Source organism: Schistocerca piceifrons, chromosome 5 (assembly GCF_021461385.2).
Source record: "Schistocerca piceifrons isolate TAMUIC-IGC-003096 chromosome 5, iqSchPice1.1, whole genome shotgun sequence".
Taxonomy (NCBI): Eukaryota; Metazoa; Arthropoda; class Insecta; order Orthoptera; family Acrididae; genus Schistocerca; species Schistocerca piceifrons.
This window is the reverse complement of record NC_060142.1, coordinates 577895080-577917065: the sequence shown is the minus strand read 5'-3', so window position 1 is coordinate 577917065 and position 21986 is coordinate 577895080. Positions and strand designations below refer to the sequence as shown.

The following is a 21986-nucleotide window of genomic DNA, read 5'->3' as shown; positions in this document are numbered from 1 at the left end:
ACTCCCTCCTTCGTCTGGAGAAGAAGACAATATTGAAATCGGTGTGTTAAAAAGTCCTCAGTACTATCACAGAGCTGGTCCGATATTCAGCGAATGTTGCAAAGGTTAGTAACGAAATTTTAAGTAAAATAAGATGAAAAAAAGAACAGTTTCTAGCGATTATTGTATGTAATGTACGAGCTCTTGGTTTTTTCGTCCCTTGCCGTATCCCCTGCGGCTTACTGTCATACCTCCATTCCAAAAGGTGGGGGCATCACTCTCAGTCGGATAAGAAATTTTCTGGAAGGGCAATGTTTTGTATTTATGAACCTGTTCAGTTTCGCTGTAGCTTGGGTTCCTTGTTCAGTGGATGGACTTAGATCAGAAGAAGTCAAGGGAATACCACTTCCACTAAGATCCTGTCTAGCGAAGCACTGTGGATTTCAAACCAACCTTCTAGATGAAGACAGACTTAGTTTTAATGTGCTCCACACTGCAAACCGAGACAGCATTCACGTTGTACTTCGCTCAAAACAAGAAGCGGACGTGACTATCCCCATCATACTTAATTAAGAGCAACCGTTGCGTTTAATCACACCGTGAAAATTTATGTGGGTAATTGGTTTTTCAGACTAAAACTCTATGAGGAAAGCTCAGTAATGCTGAAACATAACTCTGTTTCATACAGTAAGGACAAGCAAGTTTTCTTTTATTGCATGAGGAAATGTCCTCATATGTCATTTATTACGTCGGCGTGGAAGCTTGACCAGCTAAGTAATTCAGTATCGGTGATTGGAGTTGACGCAATAAACCAGAATGTGACATATCTGGGCTTCATATAGTCACGTTCTGTGGCAAGGCAAGGAAGGAATGCTTTCTTAAATAAAAATGACTTTATTATAATACAACAAAAACATGCAGCAATAACAAAAGCTGGCTTCTTTATGTAAATAAATCAACAACAGTTTCATAAAATTATGTTGAGTCAGTTGGTATCGTTGTCCCTGGAAGATATCGCACATCGTCAGTAGGTAAGAAGAAATGTCTGAAACCCTCTGTTATTGACCTGAAACATAGACACAACATATTCGAGCAAGTTTCAAATATTATTTCAGTACTAACGTTTCTTAAATTAAGGTTTTAAGTGGCTACACATTTGTATAACAACCCAGGATGAATATTGCTGACACGAAGTAAGCCTAGTCAGAGAAACCATTATTTACAATCACATAAATTTTATAATTCAGATACACTATAACTTGGTGAAGGTCTTTGTCTCCATTTACAAACAGTGACATATATTATCTGTGAAATGACGGGAAACACCTATCTTCTACCTCTTCATCCGTCCAATTAAATATTCTAATTTTTATTAAAATGTAATTGCTCATGTTATTGTCTCTACTCACTCAGCTACAATGCATTTTCTAATATAGGCCTGGCAGGTACATTTCTTGTAAGATAAGTTTGAAGATTTCCTTTTTAGATACACATCTTCCTGCGTAATGCGTAAATTACTTTTGGTATTACCGGGTTAAGACTGTATTAGAAAAAAGTCTTCGATTACGGCCAGCTATGGGCCACATGAGGTAGCTCCCTCATGATTTCTTTCTTCTTTCCTGATTTTCGGTCTTTCCCGTACTTCATTCTGTCATGGTTTTTTTCCCTTCTTTCATTTGTCCGTACAGTAATGTAGTTTCTGACCTTTTCCTGAAAACCTTCGAACTTCCTAATCACGTCTTGAAAACTTGCTTTGTCTAGAAATCTGCTTTCGTAATGTTAATTTCTGCTACGTCCATTTTCGCTTCCCTAAACCAACTGATATGCGCTTTGGGATTTTTGTCGAAACTGTCAAATATTTTTAGTGGATTTCTCCGGGTACATCCGAACCAAGTGGCCATAAAACAAAATTCTCCTTTTTCTGAGAAGATCAGATAGTTTTTACAGATTTGGTGTAGATTTTTTCCTCACTTCTTCTCATCCACGTGCACGCAACTTTTCTGTGTCCCTTTCTATTCTGGTACTGAAATTACAAGGTCTGTTCAATAAGTATGAAGCACATTTTTTTTTCTGAAAGTAAGTTGATTCTATTCAGGACTGCAGTAAACCATATTATTCCCCACCCTTTTAGCTGCGAAATCCTGTTTTCAATATAATCTCCGTTCAATGCAAACGGCCTTCTGTCACCTTACTGGGAGGGTCTGTATGTCGGCATGGTACCGCTCGACTGGTCGACGTCGAAGCCGACGTATTGCTGCGTCAATAACACCCCCCCCCCCTCCCCCAATCAACTACGTACTGCTTCCCGCGGAATGCATCCGTTGTTGGGCCAAACAGAAGGAAGTCGGAAGGTGTGAGATCTGTGCTGAAGGGTGGACAAGGAAGAACAGTCCAATGAAGCTGCTCTCGGGTTCGCAGACTTGTGTGAGTCTTGAGCTGTCACGGAGCAGAAGTTCATGCTATCGCCTCTAATGTTAGTGTCCGCACGTTCCAACATTGCAGGAGTCACAGCTGTGTGCGGCCGGCCGGCAAGGGGAGGGATCTCGACAGGTTAGCGCGACCTTGTTGCTACAATGATGACAGACGTCTCGCCCAACGACTCACTGTGTCTTTGTTCAATGCCAGATCTCCAAAGACATTCCGCAAGTGCCTATGAATATCTGCGATAATCTCGTTTTCCATCAAAAGAAACTTAGTGCAGCTCTCTGCCTGGAACACACCTTCGTTGCAGACTCCATTATGAAGGCTAGGTATAGCGCCGCCACCAGTGGAAATTCATGAAACTACAGGGACTGAAGCAGGAACATTCCACTATGTCCAACAACAAATTTCGCATTTTTTAAGTTGAAATTCACCGAGAAATAAAGTGTGTTGTACTGCTCATTGAAAGTCATTCGTATAAGATTCTGATAACGAAAGTCTGGGTCACCAAAGCGGAACTTACATGTAATTTCCCAGTTTTTTCTCTTACTGAAATTCTGACGGCCGCGGTGGCCGTGCGGTTCTAGGCGCTGCAGTCCGGAACCGCGGGACTGCTACGGTCGCAGGTTCGAATCCTGCCTCGGGCATGGATGCGTGTGATGCCTTTTGGTTAGTTAGGTTTAAGTAGTTCTAAGTTCTAGGAGACTGATGACCTAAGATGTTAAGTCCCATAGTGCTCAGAACCATTTGAACCATTTTGTTACTGAAATTCTAAGAAAAGCAATAAATAACCCTCCATATCCACATTTAAGACATTGTTAGTTTATTCATTCACGTGTTCGGTTTCGAGATATCCAGTCTCATTATCAAACGGTTTATGGGTAATCGTGTCGGATGGAGACGAAACTGAAAGTAACTTCAGTGTCCAATTTACAGAATACATCGACGTTTGCCGATACAACAAAACCTGACGGATCAGTAGTAGCAATAGATATCAGTGTCCAGTGAGCTGACCACTGCGCCACCTCGCTCCGTACCAAAGATAGATCTGTATGAAGCCGTTGACGTTTTCTTATACAACAAGCAGATTGTAAAACTACTACTGAATGAAAAAGCCGAACTCAATTCAATTTCTTTAAAACATTTTCAAGCATGTTTATGTTGTACCAGTAAAATGTAAACAACAGTTACGTAAACTACCTCTACTTTTAATTTTCACTTCATATTGTTTGTAAATATACTGAGGTGACGTAATTCATGGGATACTTCCTAATGTCGTATGGGACTTCCTTTTGCCCGTCGTAGTGCAGCAACGCGACACAGCTTGGACTCAACAAGTCGTAGGAAGTCCTCTGCAGAAATATTGAGCCATGCTGCCTCTACAGCCGTCCATAATTGCGAAAGTGTTGGCGCTGCAGGATTTTGTGCACGAAATGACCTCTCGATTATGTCCCATAAATGTTCGATGGGATGCAAGTCGGGCGACCTGGGTGGCCAAATCATTCGCTCGAACTGTCCCGAATGTTTTTCAAACCAATCGCGAACAACTGTGGCCCGGTGACATGATGCATTATCATCCATAAAAATTCCATCGTTGTTTGGGATCACGAAGTCCATGAATGTGTGCAAATGGTCTCCAAGTAGCCCAACATAGCCATTTTCAGTCAATGATCGGTTCAATAGAATCAGAGTCAATTCCATGTAAACACAGCCCACACCATTTTTTGGAGTCTCCACCAGCTGGCATAGCGCCTTTTTGACAATCTGAGTCATGGCTTCGTGAGGTCTTCACCACACGCAGAACCTACGATCAGAAGTTACCAACCGAAATCGGGACTCATCTGACCAGGCCACGATTTTTCAGTCGTCTAGGGACAAACAGATATGCCACGAGCCCAGGAGAGGCCATTCAATCAATGTCGTGTAGTTAGCAAGGGTACTCGCGTCGATCGTCTGCTGGCATAGCCCATTAAAGCCAAATTTCACCGCACTCATCTAACAAGGGAACATCCCCATCGCACCCCCCTCAGATTTAGTTATAAGTTGGCACAGTGGACAGGCCTTGAAAAACTAAACACAGATCAATCGAGAAAACAGGAAGAAGTTGTGTGGAACTATGAAGAAAAAGCAAAATATACAAACTGAGTAGTCCTTGCACAGGACAGGCAACATCAAGGCTAATGTCAGCTCAGGAGCGCCGTGGTCCCGCGGTTAGCGTGTGCAGCTGCCGAACGAGAGGTCCTTGGTTCAAGTCTTCCCGCAATAGAAAAGTTTAATTTTTTTTCAGATAATTGTTATCTGTTCATCCGATGCGATCACTTTTTTTTGGGAGTGGTTATCACATCCACAAGAAAACCTAAATCGGGCAAGGTAGAAGAATCTTTTTACCCATTCGCCAAGTGTACAAGTTAGGTGGGTCGACAACATATTCATGTAATGTGACGCACATGCCGTCACCAGTGTCGAATAGAATACATCAGATGTGTTTTCCTGTGGAGGAATCGATTGACCTATGACCTTGCGATCAAATGTTTTCGGTTACCATTGGAGAGGCACGTCCTTTCGTCTACTAATCGCACGGATTTGCGGTGCAGTCGCAAAACACAGACACTAAACTTATTACAGTGAACAGAGACGTCAATGAACGAACGGACATATCATAACTTTGCGAAAATAAAAAAAGGAAAATTCTCACTCGAGGGAAGACTTGAACCAAGGACCTCTCATTCCGCAGCTGCTCACGCTAACCACGGGACCACGGCGCTCCTGAGCTGTCATTAGCCTTGATGTTACCTATCTTGCACATGGACTACTCAATTTGTGTATTTTGCTTATTTTTTTCATAGTTCCACACAACTTCTTCCTGTTTACTCGATTGATCCATGTTCAGTTTTTCAAGATCTATCCACTGTGTCAACTTATAACTAAATCTGAGGGGGGTGCGATGGGGAGGTTCCCTTGTAAGGGATAAGTTCGTCGTACGTCTCTCATTGATTTCTGTGGTTATTTCACGCAGTGTTGCTTTGTACTGACACAGACAACTCTACGCAAACAGCTGTTTAGTGAAGGCTGTCGGCCACTTTGTTATCCGTGGTTAGAGGTAATGGCTGAAATTTGGTATTGTCAGCACATTTTTGATGCTGCGGATCTCAGAATTCCTCTACCATGCGTCTAACTCCGAGTACCATTGCGCGTTCAGAGTCTGATAATTCCTGTCATGTGACCAAAATGACATCGGAAAGCTTTGCACAAGAATCACCTGAGTACAAATGTGAGCTCCGTCAATTCACTGGCCTTTTATACCTTGTGTACACAATACTACCGCATATGGCTTTCCCGTGACGTTTGTCGCCTCAGTGTCACACTGATTACATGATGCAATAATATAAAATTGCCGAAGTAGGTGGATCCAGATTACAGATTTCCAGTGAGTTTTCATTTTTTAAATTAAAATAACTCACATTGTCGTACTACCATGTAGAGATAAGAATACATAACATTAATATATCTTCATACCTTCGAAGTAACTGTAAATATTGCTAGATTGAGAAGAATGTAGTGATAGACACATGGAGTTCGCTATGGCAGCAAAAAACAAATATATTCTCTAAAGTTGAAGTAACTACAGAAAAATGTATAAATCATGCTGTAAATAACGGCCGGCCGGTGTGGCCGAGCAGTTCTAGGCGCTACAGTCTGAAACCACGCGACCGCTACGGTCGCAGGTTCGAATCCTGTCTCGGGCATGGATGAGTGTGATGTCCTTAGGTTGGTTAGGTTTAAGTAGTTCTAAGTTCTAGGGGACTGATGACCACAGAAGTTAAGTCCCATAGTGCTCAGAGCCATTTGAACCATTTTGTAAATAACGCAAACTTTTATCTACTAGTGCACGATGGCACGCGACCTGCCTACCACAGCGCTGTTTGGCAGACAACGCATGTGTCTGTCACAAACAAAGTTACCAATGTAAAAGTACCCTTAGCCACATATAGATGAGGGAATGATCGTCGAAAAGCATGCTAGTGGCAAAATAAAAGTGACTGAAGGAGTGTGCCAATTATTGCTAAAGATGAAGTGGTCTTCCATTCCTCGACATTGACTTTTAGGAAAGGTTTAATTACCATTGGCCCAGTCTCGCATGAAACACGGAATAATTGTCCTAATGTCTTCGTAAGACAGATTTTCCGAAACTGTCCAGTATCGATCTCGAATTTCGTGCGACTACCTTTACCTTTTAACTCATTACTCCAGTAAAAATCGATACGGAGTGCCAACACAGAACCGCTATCAACTTCCCTCATTTTTATGTCAAAAAATGTCCAACCGTTTGAATAAAAAGTTTTGTCATAGCACGACACTTTGCCGGCCTCGGTGGCCGAGCGGTTCTAGGCGCTACAGTCTGGAACCGCGCGACCGCTACGGTCGCAGGTTCGAATCCTGCCTCGGGCATGGATGTGTGATATGTCCTTAGGTTAGTTAGGTTTAAGTAGTTCTAAGTCCAGGGGCCTGATGACCTCAGAAGTTAAGTCCCATGGTGCTCAGAGCCAAGCCAGCACGACACTTTTCTTCGTTCGTTTCTACGAAGCGCGTGTACCTGTCTGTTACGACAGCCGCGAACAAATAACTTGGCGTTGCAGCCTCATAGTTTGAAACAAACAGCTGCAAAAATCACGCTTTCAGATAGTTACTGCCTTCAACAAACTTTCTATTTAGTACACCCATCAATTAGATCCCCATATTCGCTACACTGGCGTGAGATTTATGTAAGTGCAAACCTGGATCGTAATTACAAGTGAACGCTTTGACTGCATTACGCATTTTGTAAGATTTCTAGTCTATTTTTCGTATTCAAGGAAAGAGATGTGAGCTTTTTATTTTCATTAGATGTGTGATGTTTCATGTTTGAACGCATACATTTTCTGTAGACTATATATTACGCCAGAGAAGTCCTGAATACGAGCACTGTGATCTTTGGTTGCAAGTGGGATTATCGTTGCAGTACGAGACAAACGTACAGAAGGATGAACTGTGAACTATGATATGGTAAAGATTAATTAGGCAAGTGAAGATAATGAGGTTAAGTCATTTCTTGCTTGTGTGTAGTTATGATGTTTGAATAACGGAAGGTTTCAGAGGAATTTTTCTGTATTGGTTTGGGTTAGGTAGCTTTATTATTCTAACGTGAGTAAGTAATCAGTTCACATGGCTTCCACTCAGAGGTTATACGTTATACTACTCGTTTACCATTTTCAGAAATTAATTATTTGGGAGAGTAAAATTTGTTATAAAGGATAAATCGTGCAAAGATGATTGTAATAGTCAGACATGAGTTTGTTTTTCCTATATAGTTTTTTAAAGGTCAGTTACTTTGAATCATTTCGCGAATTCATATTCCACCACCGTCTCCTCAAGAAGGAATTTTCACATTTTTTGGTCATGTGTGTCACTGCATTGCACAGAGGGGAACACAGTTTCTTAAAAAGTACAGCATGATTCTTCAGAACAGTTACACGTTCTCGCATTGCACTGGGAAAGCTGTCTTCCTTCCTATTTAGCTTGCTTGCTGCTGCCCTGCATATTCTATGTTCATCACTTCGAACAGTACTGAGTTTCCAGTGCCACAGCTAAACCATACGAAATTTGTTAGAGCCAGTTTTACAGTACAGACAGATTACGGTTGGGACATTCACAGTTAGCTACTAGGACAGTGGAAGCAAAATTTGGTTCAAATTTCAATTCATATACAGACAGTCTTATTCTCACAGTGTAGTGTTACGTTTGCGTGTGTACCATTCAGTGTTTTCTTCAGTCAGAATGCGTACATAAATTAAAAGGTGATTTCAGAGAAATATTTGGTTGTTCATTCTTTCAACATTCAGTTAGTAATTTTATGTAGCATTGACTTAAAAAAAAATGGCTCTGAGCACTATGGGACTCAACTGCTGAGGTTATTAGTCCCCTAGAACTTAGAACTAGTTAAACCTAACTAACCTAAGGACATCACAAACATCCATGCCCGAGGCAGGATTCGAACCTGCGACCGTAGGGATCTTGCGGTTCCAGACTGCAGCGCCTTTAACCGCACGGCCACTTCGGCCGGCTAGCATTGACTTCGTATGTTGGAATTGCAAGTCACGTATTATGACGTCAGTGTTGTAGCACTCTTCCCTCCTGCACAATACGTGGTTTCACAGGAAAGCTTATTTAGTTTACAGTTTCATTTTCTAATTACTTTGGTACAGTTACTTCAAAATATAGTTACACAGTTTCAGTTTCCGTAACTGCACAACTAGCATTGTTCGGAACACAGAGACCCGATTTTTAAGGATTGGTAGTTTCAGTTGAAGAGATTAAACATAGAAAAGCCACAAAACTCACATCAATTTTCTTGAATACCAAAAATTAACTAGAAATCTTACAATTTATTAAGGGTGTTTGCTCGAACTGCCGGCGATGGATTTAGACATCAGACGAGATCCGCATACGCAGTATAACCTGAGAGACACCGGTGGAGCGGGTGGTTCTGTCGGCAGAGAGAAGTCCGTAACACCTGCGTCTAACTGCCTGCTGTCTGCGACGCCTCGCACCTTCAGTGCCGAAATCCTGCGCTATCTCACTTCGGACACGAGACAGCTCTCCGTATCAGCTCCGGGCCACTCGATAGCGGCTTCGGATCAATGAGTGTGAGCCGTGCGCTTGTTGACACTCAGTATGGACGAGAGGTGTGAACGGGCTCGAGTCCCACCGGACTGACGCTGTCGCTAAGTGCAGAGACTGCACGACACGCTGTTGCATTATCGGTCGCTGAGCCGCGCTTAACCTTTCGTTTGCCGAGAAGCCTGAGTAGAATCACAATATAATACATCTTCAGAGAAATCCTTTTCCCGTGTATTTTTCATTAAAGTTGGAATAGTCAGGCCGGCCGGAGTGGCCGAGCGGTTCTAGGCGCTACAATCTGGAACCACGCGACCGTTACAGGCGCAGGTTCGAATCCTGCCTCGGGCATGGATGTGTGTGATGTCCTTAGGTTAGTTAGGTTTAAGTAGTTCTAAGTTCTAGGGGACTGATGACCTCAGAAATTAAGTCCCATAGTGCTCAGAGCCATTGTTTGGAATAATCATGTGTACGCAGACTGCGTTCGTGGCAGCATACTGAAATGCCAAACAAACACACATTTCCTAACGATTCATAATTATAATATTTACTATAGCAACGCTTTCCGGTTGCTCCAGTTTCAGGCAGTGTTTAGATCTGCAGCAATATTGTCGGGAAAGTGACTCTGTCGAATATTTGTAAAAACGATAGAAATTGATCTATGTAAGTTCAGCTGCGTCAGGTGGTTTAACAAAATATTCCATTACTTTTCCGAACTGATTGGCATTTTGTAGCCTCTTCGTATCTTTGTTACGTACTTTCTTTGACAGTTAACTTTTTCAGTGATGAAAGATTGTTTTCCAACATTATACTGAATTGGGAACAGCAACGAATATATCTGCTCCATTTACTGTGTATTTCTAGGTCTAACATGAGGTATGAGGGTGGTATATATTCATATCAGTGGATGAGGAGGAAAACGATTATACTTGACAGTTCAAGTTGCTTGCCGGCGGTATTAGTTACCAGTGTTACTAAAAGGATTGGACTTGGTACTGTCTACAAATCTGTACCAATACATTACACGTTTTTTCCGTATTGTGATTTAAACAGATTCTTACGAAAATGATTGGAAATAGCTTTTACATTATTTCACTAATGTATGTTTGTGTATAAATGAGGCAAGTTCTTTGATTATATATACAATTACATGTTACAAACCATTTTAAATACAGAACAACTCAAAATAAAATAGAGATTTCAGAAGGGGTCTAGGTATTTAACCCATAGCGATACGTCGATAAAAATTACAGAGAATGTAAAAGAATGTACAAAATTTCGATAGTGGCGCATGCGCAGTCAATCTGAAGCAGGCGGATATGCGATGATGCGTACGATTCCGCTTCATAAGTGGAAGTGGCGGGCCCCGTACAAAAGGCACTGTGCCTGTTCTAACTTAACAATTGTCATTTTGTCATCAGGTGCACTGAAGATTTCATCAGCGATGCAATGAAGCACCTCCAAATTACAAAGACGTTTGCAAATGGCAAATGCAGTTTGAAGAAACAGGATGTTCGTTCAAAGAAAAAAATACAAGCAGGCCTCCTGTATCACCACAAAACGCCGAAAGAATTCGCCTTTCGTTTGGAAGCAGTCCACGGAAATCGTTCGAAGATAGCGAGGAGCTACAAACCCCCCACAGTTTCCTTTAGTACGAAACTGGTGCTCCCTTGACGTCTCAGAATGTGTCCTACCATCCGTCCCACAAGCTGTCGCGTTAATACGAGCAGGTAACTGGGCGGATACGATTGTTTCAGCGCAGTTGTTGGACAAACTTTGTCTAATACAAGTTTTCTAAATACGCGAGAACAACGCCGCCTTTCTTCAAAATGTTGCCATTTAAGTTTCCTGATCACCATTACTACACAAGCGCTTCTGAATTCATTCGATGGCTGTTGTCATACCTGTGTTACGGGGACTCGGAACGCTGGAGCAGCACTCTAGTATCGTGCACGCCACCATCCTGTGGCCGATTTTCTTTAAGGATACACTACGTTTTCTAGCCAAGACAATTCAAAGTCTTCAATTTGCCTCCGCTACAAGTGAGTCGTCACATTTCATTTGGCCTCTTACTATTACTCCTACTTATTAAAACCTGTGAGGCGCCAAACGTTTCTCACTGATTTGTTCCTATTATGAGCATTAGCTCGCATTTCCACATTCCATCGGAATTTCTGAAATCATTGGGGGGGGGGGGGGGGCGGTAGGGAAGTGGCAACAAAACTAATGGCTCTAATGGCTCTGAGCACTATGGGACTTAACATCTGAGGTCATCAGTCCCCTAAACTTGGAACTATTTAAAACTAACTAGCCTAAGGACATGACACACATCCATGCCCGAGGCAGGATTCGAACCTGCGACCGTAGCAGTCGCGCGGTTCCCGACTGAAGCGCCTAGAACCGCTAGGCCACCACGGCCGGCAACAAAACTAATATTCACGTTGATGTGAAGAACGTGTGAGGCTGCCGACATACGTCAGACTTTTTGAAAAATATCATCGACACACTTCCCAAAATTGCAAGAGCCGACAAGTGCGAGACTAATCCCACAATCAGCTTAAGAGCTCATGCACCCAAGTTGCTGACAAGAATAATAGAGAAGAGACAATAAGAGTGGAAGACCAAGAACGAAGTGCTCGGGTTAAAGAGGGTGTAAGACCGGGGTCCAGTCTTTCGCCCCTAGAGTTCAATGTACACATCGAAGAATCAGTGAGGGAAATAAAAGAAATGTCAAGGCTGGGTTCAAAATTCAGGGTGAGAGAATGGTTCAAATGGCTCGAAGCACTGTGGGACAACATCCGAGGTCATCAGTCCCTTAGACTTAGAACTACTTAACCCTAACTAACCTAAGGACATCACACTCATCCATGCCCGAGGCAGGATTCGCACCTGCGACCGTAGCAGCAGCGCGGTTCCGGACTGAAGTGCCTAGAACCGCTCGGCCACAACGGCCGGCTGATAAATTCGCTGATGACTTTGCTATCCTCTGTGCAAGTGAAGAATAATTAGAAGAGTTGTTGACTAGAGTGATCAGTCTAATGAATACAGAATATGGATTGAGAGGAAACCGGAAAGAGACGAAAGTGATTTGAAATAACAGAAATCGGAACAGTGAGAAACTTAACATCGACATTGCTGACCTCAAAGTAGACGAAGTTAAGGAGTTGTGTTACTTTATATGCGAATATTTGAGGTGACTAGTAACAATAACTTGTTATTTCATTCGAATTCTGCTACCATGGAAGCAAATTAATTCATTACTGAGGAAGCGATGAGGACATAAACAGCACTAGCACTGACAAAGAGGTAGTTCCCAGCCAAAAGAAGACTACTGGTATCGAACCCAGGCCTCAATTTGGGGAAGAATATCTGAAAATGTACATTTAGGGCACAGCTTTGCAAGGTAGTGAAACATGGACTGTGGGAAAACCGGAACAGAAGAGAATCGAAGCGTTTGAGATTGGTGCTACACATGAATTTTGAAAATTAGGTAGGCTGATAAGGTAAGGAATGGGGAGGTCCTGCGCAGAATTGACGAGGAAAGGAATGTATGAAAAACACTGACAAGTAGGAGGGGCAGGATGGTATGACATCTGTTAAGACATCAGGGAATAAGTTCTATGGTTATAGAAGGAGCTGTAGAGGACAAAGACTGCGGCAAAGACACAGACTGGAATACATCCAGCAAATTCGTGATTTCCTGTGAGGAAGGTCGCAGTTCGTAGTAATAGAAGGCAAATCATCGAGTAAAACTGAAGTGATATCAGGTGTTCCCCAGGGAAGCGTCCTGGGACCTCTACATCTACATCTACATTTATACTCCGCAAGCCACCCAACGGTGTGTGGCGGAGGGCTCTTTACGTGCCACTGTCATTACCTCCCTTTCCTGTTCCAGTCGCGTATGGTTCGCGGGAAGAACGACTGTCTGAAAGCCTCCGTGCGCGCTCTAATCTCTCTAATTTTACATTCGTTATCTCCTCGGGAGGTATAAGTAGGTCGAAGCAATATATTGGATACCTCATCCAGAAACGCACCCTCTCGAAACCTGGCGAGCAAGCTACACCGCGATGCAGAGCGCCTCTCTTGCAGAGTCTGCCACTTGAGTTTGGTAAACATCTCCGTAACGCTATCACGGTTACCAAATAACCCTGTGACGAAACGCGCCGCTCTTCTTTGGATCTTCTCAATCTCCTCCGTCAACCCGATCTGGTACGGATCCCACACTGAAGAGCAATACTTAAGTATAGGCCGAACGAGTGTTTTGTAAGCCACCTCCTTTGTTGATGGATTACATTTTCTAACGACTCCCCAATGAATCTCAACCTGGTACCCGCCTTACCAACAATTAATTTTATATGATCATTCCACTCCAAATCGTTCCGCACGCTTACTCCCAGATATTTTACAGAAGTAACTGCTACCAGTGTTTGTTCCGCTATCATATAATAAAGGATCCTTCTTTCTATGTATTCGCAATACATTACATTTGTCTATGTTAAGGGTCAGTTGCCACTCCCTGCACCAAGCGCCTATCCGCTGCAGATCTTCCTGCATTTCGCTACAATTTTCTAATGCTGCAACTTCTCTGTATACTACAGCATCATCCGCGAAAAGCCGCATGGAACTTCCGACACTATCTACTAGGTCATTTATATATATTGTGAAAAGCAATGGTCCCATAACACTCCCCTGTGGCACGCCAGAGGTTACTTTAACGTCTGTAGACGTCTCTCCATTGATAACAACATACTGTGTTCTGTTTGCTAAAAACTCTTCAATCCAGCCACACAGCTGGTCTGATATTCCGTACGCTCTTACTTTGTTTATCAGGCGACAGTGCGGAACTGTATCGAACGCCTTCCGGAAGTCAAGAAAAATAGCATGTACCTGGGAGCCTGTATCTAATATTTTCTGGGTCTAATGAACAAATAAAGCGAGCTGGGTCTCACATGATCGCTGTTCCCGTAATCCATGTTGATTCCTACATAGTAGATTCTGGGTTTCCAAAAACGACATGATACTGGAGCAAAAAGCATGTTCTAAAATTCTACAACAGATCGACGTCAGAGATTTAGTTTTGCGCATCTGCTCGACGACCCTTCTTGAAGACAGGGACTACCTGTGCTCTTTTTCCAATCATTTGGAACCTTCGGTTCCTCTAAAGACTTGCGGTACACGGCTGTTAGAAGGGGGGCATGTTCTTTCGCGTACTCTGTGTGGAATCGAATTGGTATCCCGTCAGGTCCAGTGGACTTTCCTCTGTTGAGTGATTCCAGTTGCTTTTCTATTCCTTGGACACTTATTTCGATGTCAGCCATTTTTTCGTTTGTGCGAGGATTTAGGAAGGAACTGCAGTGCGGTCTTCATCTATGAAACAGCTTTGGAAAAAGGTGTTTAGTATTTCAGCTTTACGCGTGTCATCCTCTGTTTCAATGCCATCATCATCCCGGAGTGTCTGGATATGCTGTTTCGAGCCACTTACTGATTTAACGTAAGACCAGAACTTCCTAGGATTTTCTGTCAAGTCGGTACATAGAATTTTACTTTCGAATTCACTGAACGCTTCACGCATAGCCCTCCTTACGCTAACTTTGACATCGTTTAGCTTCTGTTTGTCTGAGAGGTTTTGGCTGCGTTTAAACTTGGAGTGAAGCTCTCTTTGCTTTCGCAGTAGTTTCCTAACTTTGTTGTTGTACCACGGTGGGTTTTTCCCGTCCCTCACAGTTTTACTCGGCACGTACCTGTCTAAAACGCATTTTACGATTGCCTTGAACTTTTTCCGTAAACACTCAACATTGTCAGTGTCGGAACAGAAATTTTCGTTTTGATCTGTTTGGTAGTCTGAAATCTGCCTTCTATTACTCTTGCTAAACAGATAAACCTTCCTCCCTTTTTTTATATTCCTATTAACTTCCATATTCAGGGATGCTGCAACGGCCTTATGATCACTGATTCCCTGTTCTGCACTTACATAGTCGAAAAGTTCAGGTCTGTTTGTTATCAGTAGATCCAAGATGTTATCTCCACGAGTCGGTTCTCTGTTTAATTGCTCGAGGTAATTTTCGGATAGTGCACTCAGTATAATGTCACTCGATGCTCTGTCCCTACCACCCGTCCTAAACATCTGAGTGTCCCAATCTATATCTGGTAAATTGAAATCTCCACCTAAGAGTATAACATGCTGAGAAAATTTATGTGAAATGTATTCCAAATTTCCTCTCAGTTGTTCTGCCACCAATGCTGCTGAGTCGGGAGGTCGGTAAAAGGAGCCAATTATTAACCTAGCTCGGTTGTTGAGTGTAACCTCCATCCATAATAATTCACAGGAACTATCCACTTCTACTTCACTACAGGATAAACTACTACTAACAGCGACGAACACTCCACCACCGGTTGCATGCAATCTATCCTTTCTAAACACCGTCTGTACCTTTGTAAAAATTTCGGCAGAATTTATCTCTGGCTTCAGCCAGCTTTCTGTACCTATAACGATTTCAGCTTCGGTGCTTTCTATCAGCGCTTGAAGTTTCGGTACTTTACCAACGCTGCTCCTGATCTATATAAATGACCTGGGTGACAATCTGAGCAGTTGTCTTAGGTTGTTCGCAGATGATGCTGTAATTTACGGTCTAGTAAGGTCATCCGAAGACCAGTATCAGTCGGAAAGCGATTTAGGTGGAAGTTGACGCTAAATAACGAAAAGTGTGAGGTGATCCACATGAGTTCCACAAGAAATCCGTTGGAATTCGATTACTCGATAAATAGTATAATTCTCAAGGCTGTCAATTCAGCTAAGTACCTGGGTGTCAAAATTACGACCAACTTCAGTTGGAAAGACCACATAGATAATATTGTGGGGAAGGGGAGCCAAAGGTTGCGTTTCATTGGCAGGGCACTTAGAAGATGCAACAAGTCCACTAAAAAGACAGCTTACACTACACTCGTTTGTCCTCTGTTAACACTGGACTCGCATTCGGGAGGACGACGGTTCAATCCCGTCTCCGGCCATCCTGATTTAGGTTTTCCGTGATTTCCCTCAATCGCTTCAGGCAAATGCCGGGATGGTTCCTTTAAAAGGGCACGGCCGATTTCCTTCCTCATCCTTCCCTTACCCGAGCTTGCGGTCCGTCTCTAATGACCTCGTTGTCGACGGGACGTTAAACACTAATCTCCTCCTCCTCCTCTGTTAGAATATTGCTGCGCGGTGTGGGATCCTTACCAGGTAGGATTGACGAAGGACATGGATAGGGTGCAAAAAAGGGCAGCTCGTTTTGTATTATCACGTAATAGGGGAGAGAGTGTGGCAGATATGATACGCGAGTTGGGATGGAAGTCATTAAAGCAAAGACGTTTTTCGTCGCGGCGAGATCTATTTACGAAATTTCAGTCACCAACTTTCCCTTCCGAATGCGAAAATATTTTGTTGAGTCCAACCTGCATCGGTAGGAATGGCCGTCAAAATAAAATAAGAGAAATCAGAGCTCGAACAGAAAGGTTTAGATGTTCGTTTTTCCCGCGCGCTGTTCGGGAGTGGAATGGTAGAGAGATAGTATGATTGTGGTTCGATGAACCCTCTGCGAAGCACTTAAATGTGAATTGCAGAGTAATCGTGTAGGTGTAGAAATAACTGAGGACGTATGGTGCAAATGATGTCTGAGAAGACGAGGTTGGCGGTGGAGAGGAATTGGTGGCGGGCCGCGTCATACCATGCAGAAGACTAACGACCCAACTGGACGCAGGAGGGTCGTCGGATCGGGGACTGGCTGGCGCCGTACCCACCGCGTCACTTGCCGTAGACCTCGACCAGGTGCTTGATGCCGTGCCCGCGCTGCGACTTGAAGCGCAGCGACACCCGGGGCATGCCGACGCCGCCAGACGTGAGGTTGACGAAGCCGCCGTGGCCGTCCTTCTTGAGGTCGATGGCGTAGACGGCGGTGATGTTGGCCGGCCTGGGGTAGGAGTGCGGCGGCGGGTACGTAAACTCGGCCGTGACGACGCCGAAGAAGCGCGAGCTCTTGTGCACCGTCTGGCGCAGCAGCAGCCGGTCCCCGTACTGGCGCCAGCCCAGCACCAGGTTGTGCGAGCTGTTGCGCAGCGACCCCAGCTGTACCGGCACACACACGGGCAACACGGTCAGTAAACACGGTCAATCAAGCACCACTAAATTGTAAAGGTTCACTACAACACCAGTGGTCTACCACAACTGTGGATACCACTGCAACAGTATCTACAGGTGGTACATAGGAGGTTACAGAATGATGTTTTAAAAATTTGGCAGAGCTCATATCTACATCTACATCCATACTCCGCAAGCCACCTGACGGTGTGTGGCGGAGGGTACTTTGAGTACCTCTATCAGTTCTCCCTTCTATTCCAGTCTCGTATTCTTCGTGGAAAGAAAGATTGTCGGTATGCCTCTGTGTGGGCACTAATCTCTGATTTTATCCTCATGGTCTCTTCGCGAGATATACGTAGGACGGAGCAATATACTGCGTGACTCCTCGGTGAAGGTATGTTTTCGAAACTTCAACAAAATCCCGTACCGAGCTACTGGGCGTCTCTCTTGCAGAGTCTTCCACTGGAGTTTATTTATCATCTCCGTAACGCTTTCGCGATTACTAAATGATCCTGTAACGAAGCGCGTTGCTCTCCGTTGGATCTTCTCTATCTCTTCTATCAATCCTATCTGATACGGATCCCACACTGGAGAGCAATATTCAAGCAGTGGGCGACCAAGTGTACTGTAACCTACTTCCTTTGTTTTCGGATTGCATTTTCTTAGGATTCTTCCAATGACTCTCAGTCTGGCATCTGCTTTACCGACGATCAACTTTATATGATCATTCCATTTTAAATCACTCCTAATGCCTACTCCCAGATAATTCACGGAATTAACTACTTCCAGTTGCTGACCTGCTATATTGTAACTAAATGATAAGGAATCTTTCTTTCTCTGTATTCGCAGCACATTACACTTGTCTACAATGAGATTCAATTGCCATTCCCTGCACCATGCGTTAATTCGTTTCAGTTCCTCCTGCATTTCAGTACAATTTTCCATTGTTACAACCTCTCGATATACCACAGCGTCATCTGCAAAGAGCTTCAGTGAACTTCCGATGTTATCCACAAGGTCATTTATGTATATTGTGAATAGCAACGGTCCTACAACACTTCCCTGCGGCACACCTGAAATAACTCTTACTTCGGAAGACTTCTCTCCATTGAGAATGACATGCTGCGTTGTGTTATCTAGCAACTCTTCAATCCAATCACACAATTGGTCTGATAGTCCATACGCTCTTACTTTGTTCATTAAACGACTGTGGGGAACTGTATCGAACGCCTTGCGGAAGTCAAGAAACACAGCATCTACCTTGGAACCCGTGTCTATGGCCCTCTGAGTCTCGTGGACGAATAGCGCGAGCTGTGTTTCATACGATCGTCTTTTTCGAAACCCATGCTGATTCCTACAGAGTAAATTTCTAGTCCCCAGAAACGTCATTATACTCGAACATAATACGTGTTCCAAAATTCTACAACTGATCGACGTTAGACATATAGGTCTATAGTTCTGCACATCTGTTCGGCGTTTCTTCTTGAAAACGGAGATGACTTGTGCCCTTTTCCAATCCTTTGGAACGCTACGCTGTTCTAGAGACCTACGGTACACCGCTGCAAGAAGGGGAGCAAGTTCCTTCGCGTACTCTGTGTAAAAGGGAACTGGTGTCCCATCAGATCCAGCGGCCTTTCCTCTTTTGAGCGATTTTAATTGTTTTTCTATCCCTCTGTCATCTATTTCGATATTTACCATTTTGTCATCTGTACGACAATCTAGAGAAGGAACTACAGTGCAGTCTTCCTCTGTGAAACAGCTTTGGAAAAATAATGATGATCTTTGGTTTGTGGGCGCTCAACTGCGTGGTTATCAACGCCCATACAAACTCGCAATCTTTACACAGTCCAATCTCGCCACGATCACGAATGATGATGAAATGATGAGGACAACTCAAACATCCAGTCCCCGGGCAGAGAAAATCCCCAGCCAGGCCGAGAAGCAAACCTGGAAACCCCGTGATCCAGAGGCAGAAATGTTACCCACTCGACCAGAAGCTGCGGAGGCAGAGTTCGGAGGATGAGACAGAACATTTTGCAATACGGAACCTATGGCCGGAAATATGAAATAAAGTTTCTGCAGCACAAAGCTCTTTCCATGGATCCAGTAAGCTAAATAAAAAACAAGACTATTGTAATCAACTTGAAGTTTTTAGCTCATCTGTCCATCTTTGCTTACAAATAAATTTGGTTTTAGAAAGGGTCCGCCTTGAGCAACACATGTTCTTTTCTTTTCTTCTATTATCCAAGCATGTTTCGCTGTAGTTTCAGCAACGTTAGTGGAGAAATGCTCTTTACTGCTTTCACATATAGGAATTCGAATTTTTAAGAACGTTTTATCATATTTGAGAAATAGACATGTTTTGTGAGTAGAATTTTTTACCACACACTGTGGTTTTGCAGTTGCTTGTCTTTCACAGTTTTTCATCCTCAGCCATATAAAACATAATGTAGAAAGCTTATTTGCCTCGAAATTTTACGACTGGGAATATTCTAGTGAGGCCTAACATTAATTGATACTGTGTGTGTGTGTGTGTGTGTGTGTGTGTGTGTGTGTGTACGCAATACGTTTCACTTTTTCTGGTTTCCTGAATACCTTGACTATCAAAAACCGCACTATTTAAACTTTCACTGTTACTGTTACTGTTTGTAGAGTATGAAAAAGATAGCGGGCAGCTGAACATTTGAATGTGTTCTGGGCAGGAATTTTGAATCTTTGTGTGTGCGCGCGCGCGCCCATGCGTGTGTGTGTGTGTGTGTGTGTGTGTGCGTGTGTGTGTGTAAGTAGGCGAAGGTTTGTGGCTTCCTTTTTTTTTAATTTACTTATTTAGTTAGTTATGTATGTGTGTGTGTGTGTGTGTGTGTGTGTGTGTGTGTGTGTGTTTGTGTGTGTAAGTGGTTGAGTGTGTGCGCGCACGCGTTTACACAGGTTGGTCTTACCCGATAGCCCCTTGAGGATAGAGAATAGAGTTCTGTTGCAGAGAGATGTGTCTTGGTTGATGATTTCTTTTCTTTCGACTATATCTTTTTGGATTTTGCAGTTTTACTCCAATAGATACCAACGCAGCCCAACAGACATTAACACCGACTTGACAGTTCTCAAGTTCAGCTACAGCTGTCCAAAAAATTAACTATTCAGGAAAACTACCAAATATAACTAGAACAACAATAAATGAATATACAGCTCTCTGAAACGGAACTCTATTCTCTGCCCTCAAAGACCAACTCATAAACACATCACTCTCTCTCGACTTCTCGAAAGTTTCTAAAGTTATACTTATTCTAGGAACTAGTCACGTGAAAATGACAAGCTGCAAATTTTGTTTATTAAAATTAATAATTTTAGTAAATACTACAGTATTATGGTTACTTTAGCAACATTCACTCGAAATTGTTTAGACATTTCTTTTGAAGTTTCTTATAGGATCAATATTTGATAGAATAGCTTAATAATTAACTCTCAAAAAATGGTTCTCGGCACTATGGCACTTAAAATCTGAGGTCATCAGTCCCCTAGACTTAGAAGAACTTAAACCTAACTAACCTAAGGACATCACACACAGCCATGCCCGAGGCAGGAATCGAACTTGGGACCGCAGCAGCAGCGCGGTTCCGGACTAAAGCAACTAGAACCGCTCGGCCATAGCGGCCGCCCCCTAACTCTTATTCAAATGTCATGAGTACATTGCAGACAGTGTAAGATGACAGTTGCTCTACATGTAACTTACTTGAAAACAGGATTTAATTTTCAAATTAAGTTTAATTTTCAGTAATGAACATTTATTCCTGTGTGTTATTTAGGAATAAGTAACATGTACTGCCCGTAAGCCGGCATGTATTATTTTTCTATGCTACTTGTTAATATCGGCCCCAGATACCGCATCAACAGCGACCTGAAGTTGATCCGTGTTGCCGAAAACAAGTTACTCAAAAAATAAAACCGAAGAAAGAATATAAAAGAGAGCTGGTTGCGCTCTCCTTGAACAATCAGTTACTGAATAACAATCACGGAATTCAACGACATCCAGCATGGATAAAATTACACAGACAAAATCAATATGGGGCATTCATACTTCGTTATTGGACTTCAGTTGGCTGTTCTTGCACATTGCAGAGTTCTGTTTATTTGACAAACTGCCTGTTGGCTTCTGCCGCGGGTTCTTCAGCAGACTTTTGTTTGGTGATTTTTCTGACGTTTCGCCAGCACGAGTGGCTGGCATTGTCAGAGCCTCACTCCCCGTGAGGTCCAGTCCACCACCAGCAGTGGAGGTTGAAGCTCTGACGGTGTCAGTCACTCGTGCCGGTGAAACGTCAGAAAAATCACCAAAAAAAAGTCTGCTGAACAACCAGCGACAGAAGCCAACAGGCAGACTGTCAAGAAGCGGCCATGAAAGCTTCAACAAGTTTCTGCTGTTTATTTACGAGGAGTCAACACAGAGTTCTCACAATACTTATGACGTCGGAGTTTGTCACTATATCCATCTAAGGATTCAGAATGACGTATAGCATTTATCGCCTTCCTGTTGAGGCCGCGGCCAGAGTCACAACTGTGACGGTAGATGGCCTCAGCTACATCGACTGAATGTAGTCTCTCGATGGTCCTCGAACTTTAAGGCCGCCAAATGTGTTAATGGGGACTAACTTTAGCACCTCTCCGCCCGGGGCATTATTAGTAGTGTTTAGAACCATTATGCTCTAGTCCAGCAGTCGGAGAAGGGTCAGATCTGCTTTGCCTACTCATCTTAGAAACACAGTTGAACTGCCCTAATTTTTTCAAGTTGTTGGTGTCACAAGTTTCACCTGCCCGGAAAGCCGTG

General features: G+C 43.3%; 1 protein-coding gene across 1 annotated transcript in view; it reads right to left on the bottom strand.

Moving 5' to 3' along the window:
* Positions 1-912: 912 nt before the first annotated feature.
* The window catches only part of LOC124799242 (probable salivary secreted peptide), a 35989-nt gene continuing 14915 nt past the window's right edge, over positions 913-21986 (bottom strand). The window contains exons 2-3 of the mRNA XM_047262787.1: positions 16834-17158; positions 913-1045 (exon numbers count right to left, since the gene is read on the bottom strand). Of these exons, the coding sequence (XP_047118743.1) occupies positions 16838-17158 (321 nt within the window). The 3' untranslated portion in view covers positions 913-1045; positions 16834-16837. The remainder of the gene's footprint in view (positions 1046-16833; positions 17159-21986) is intronic.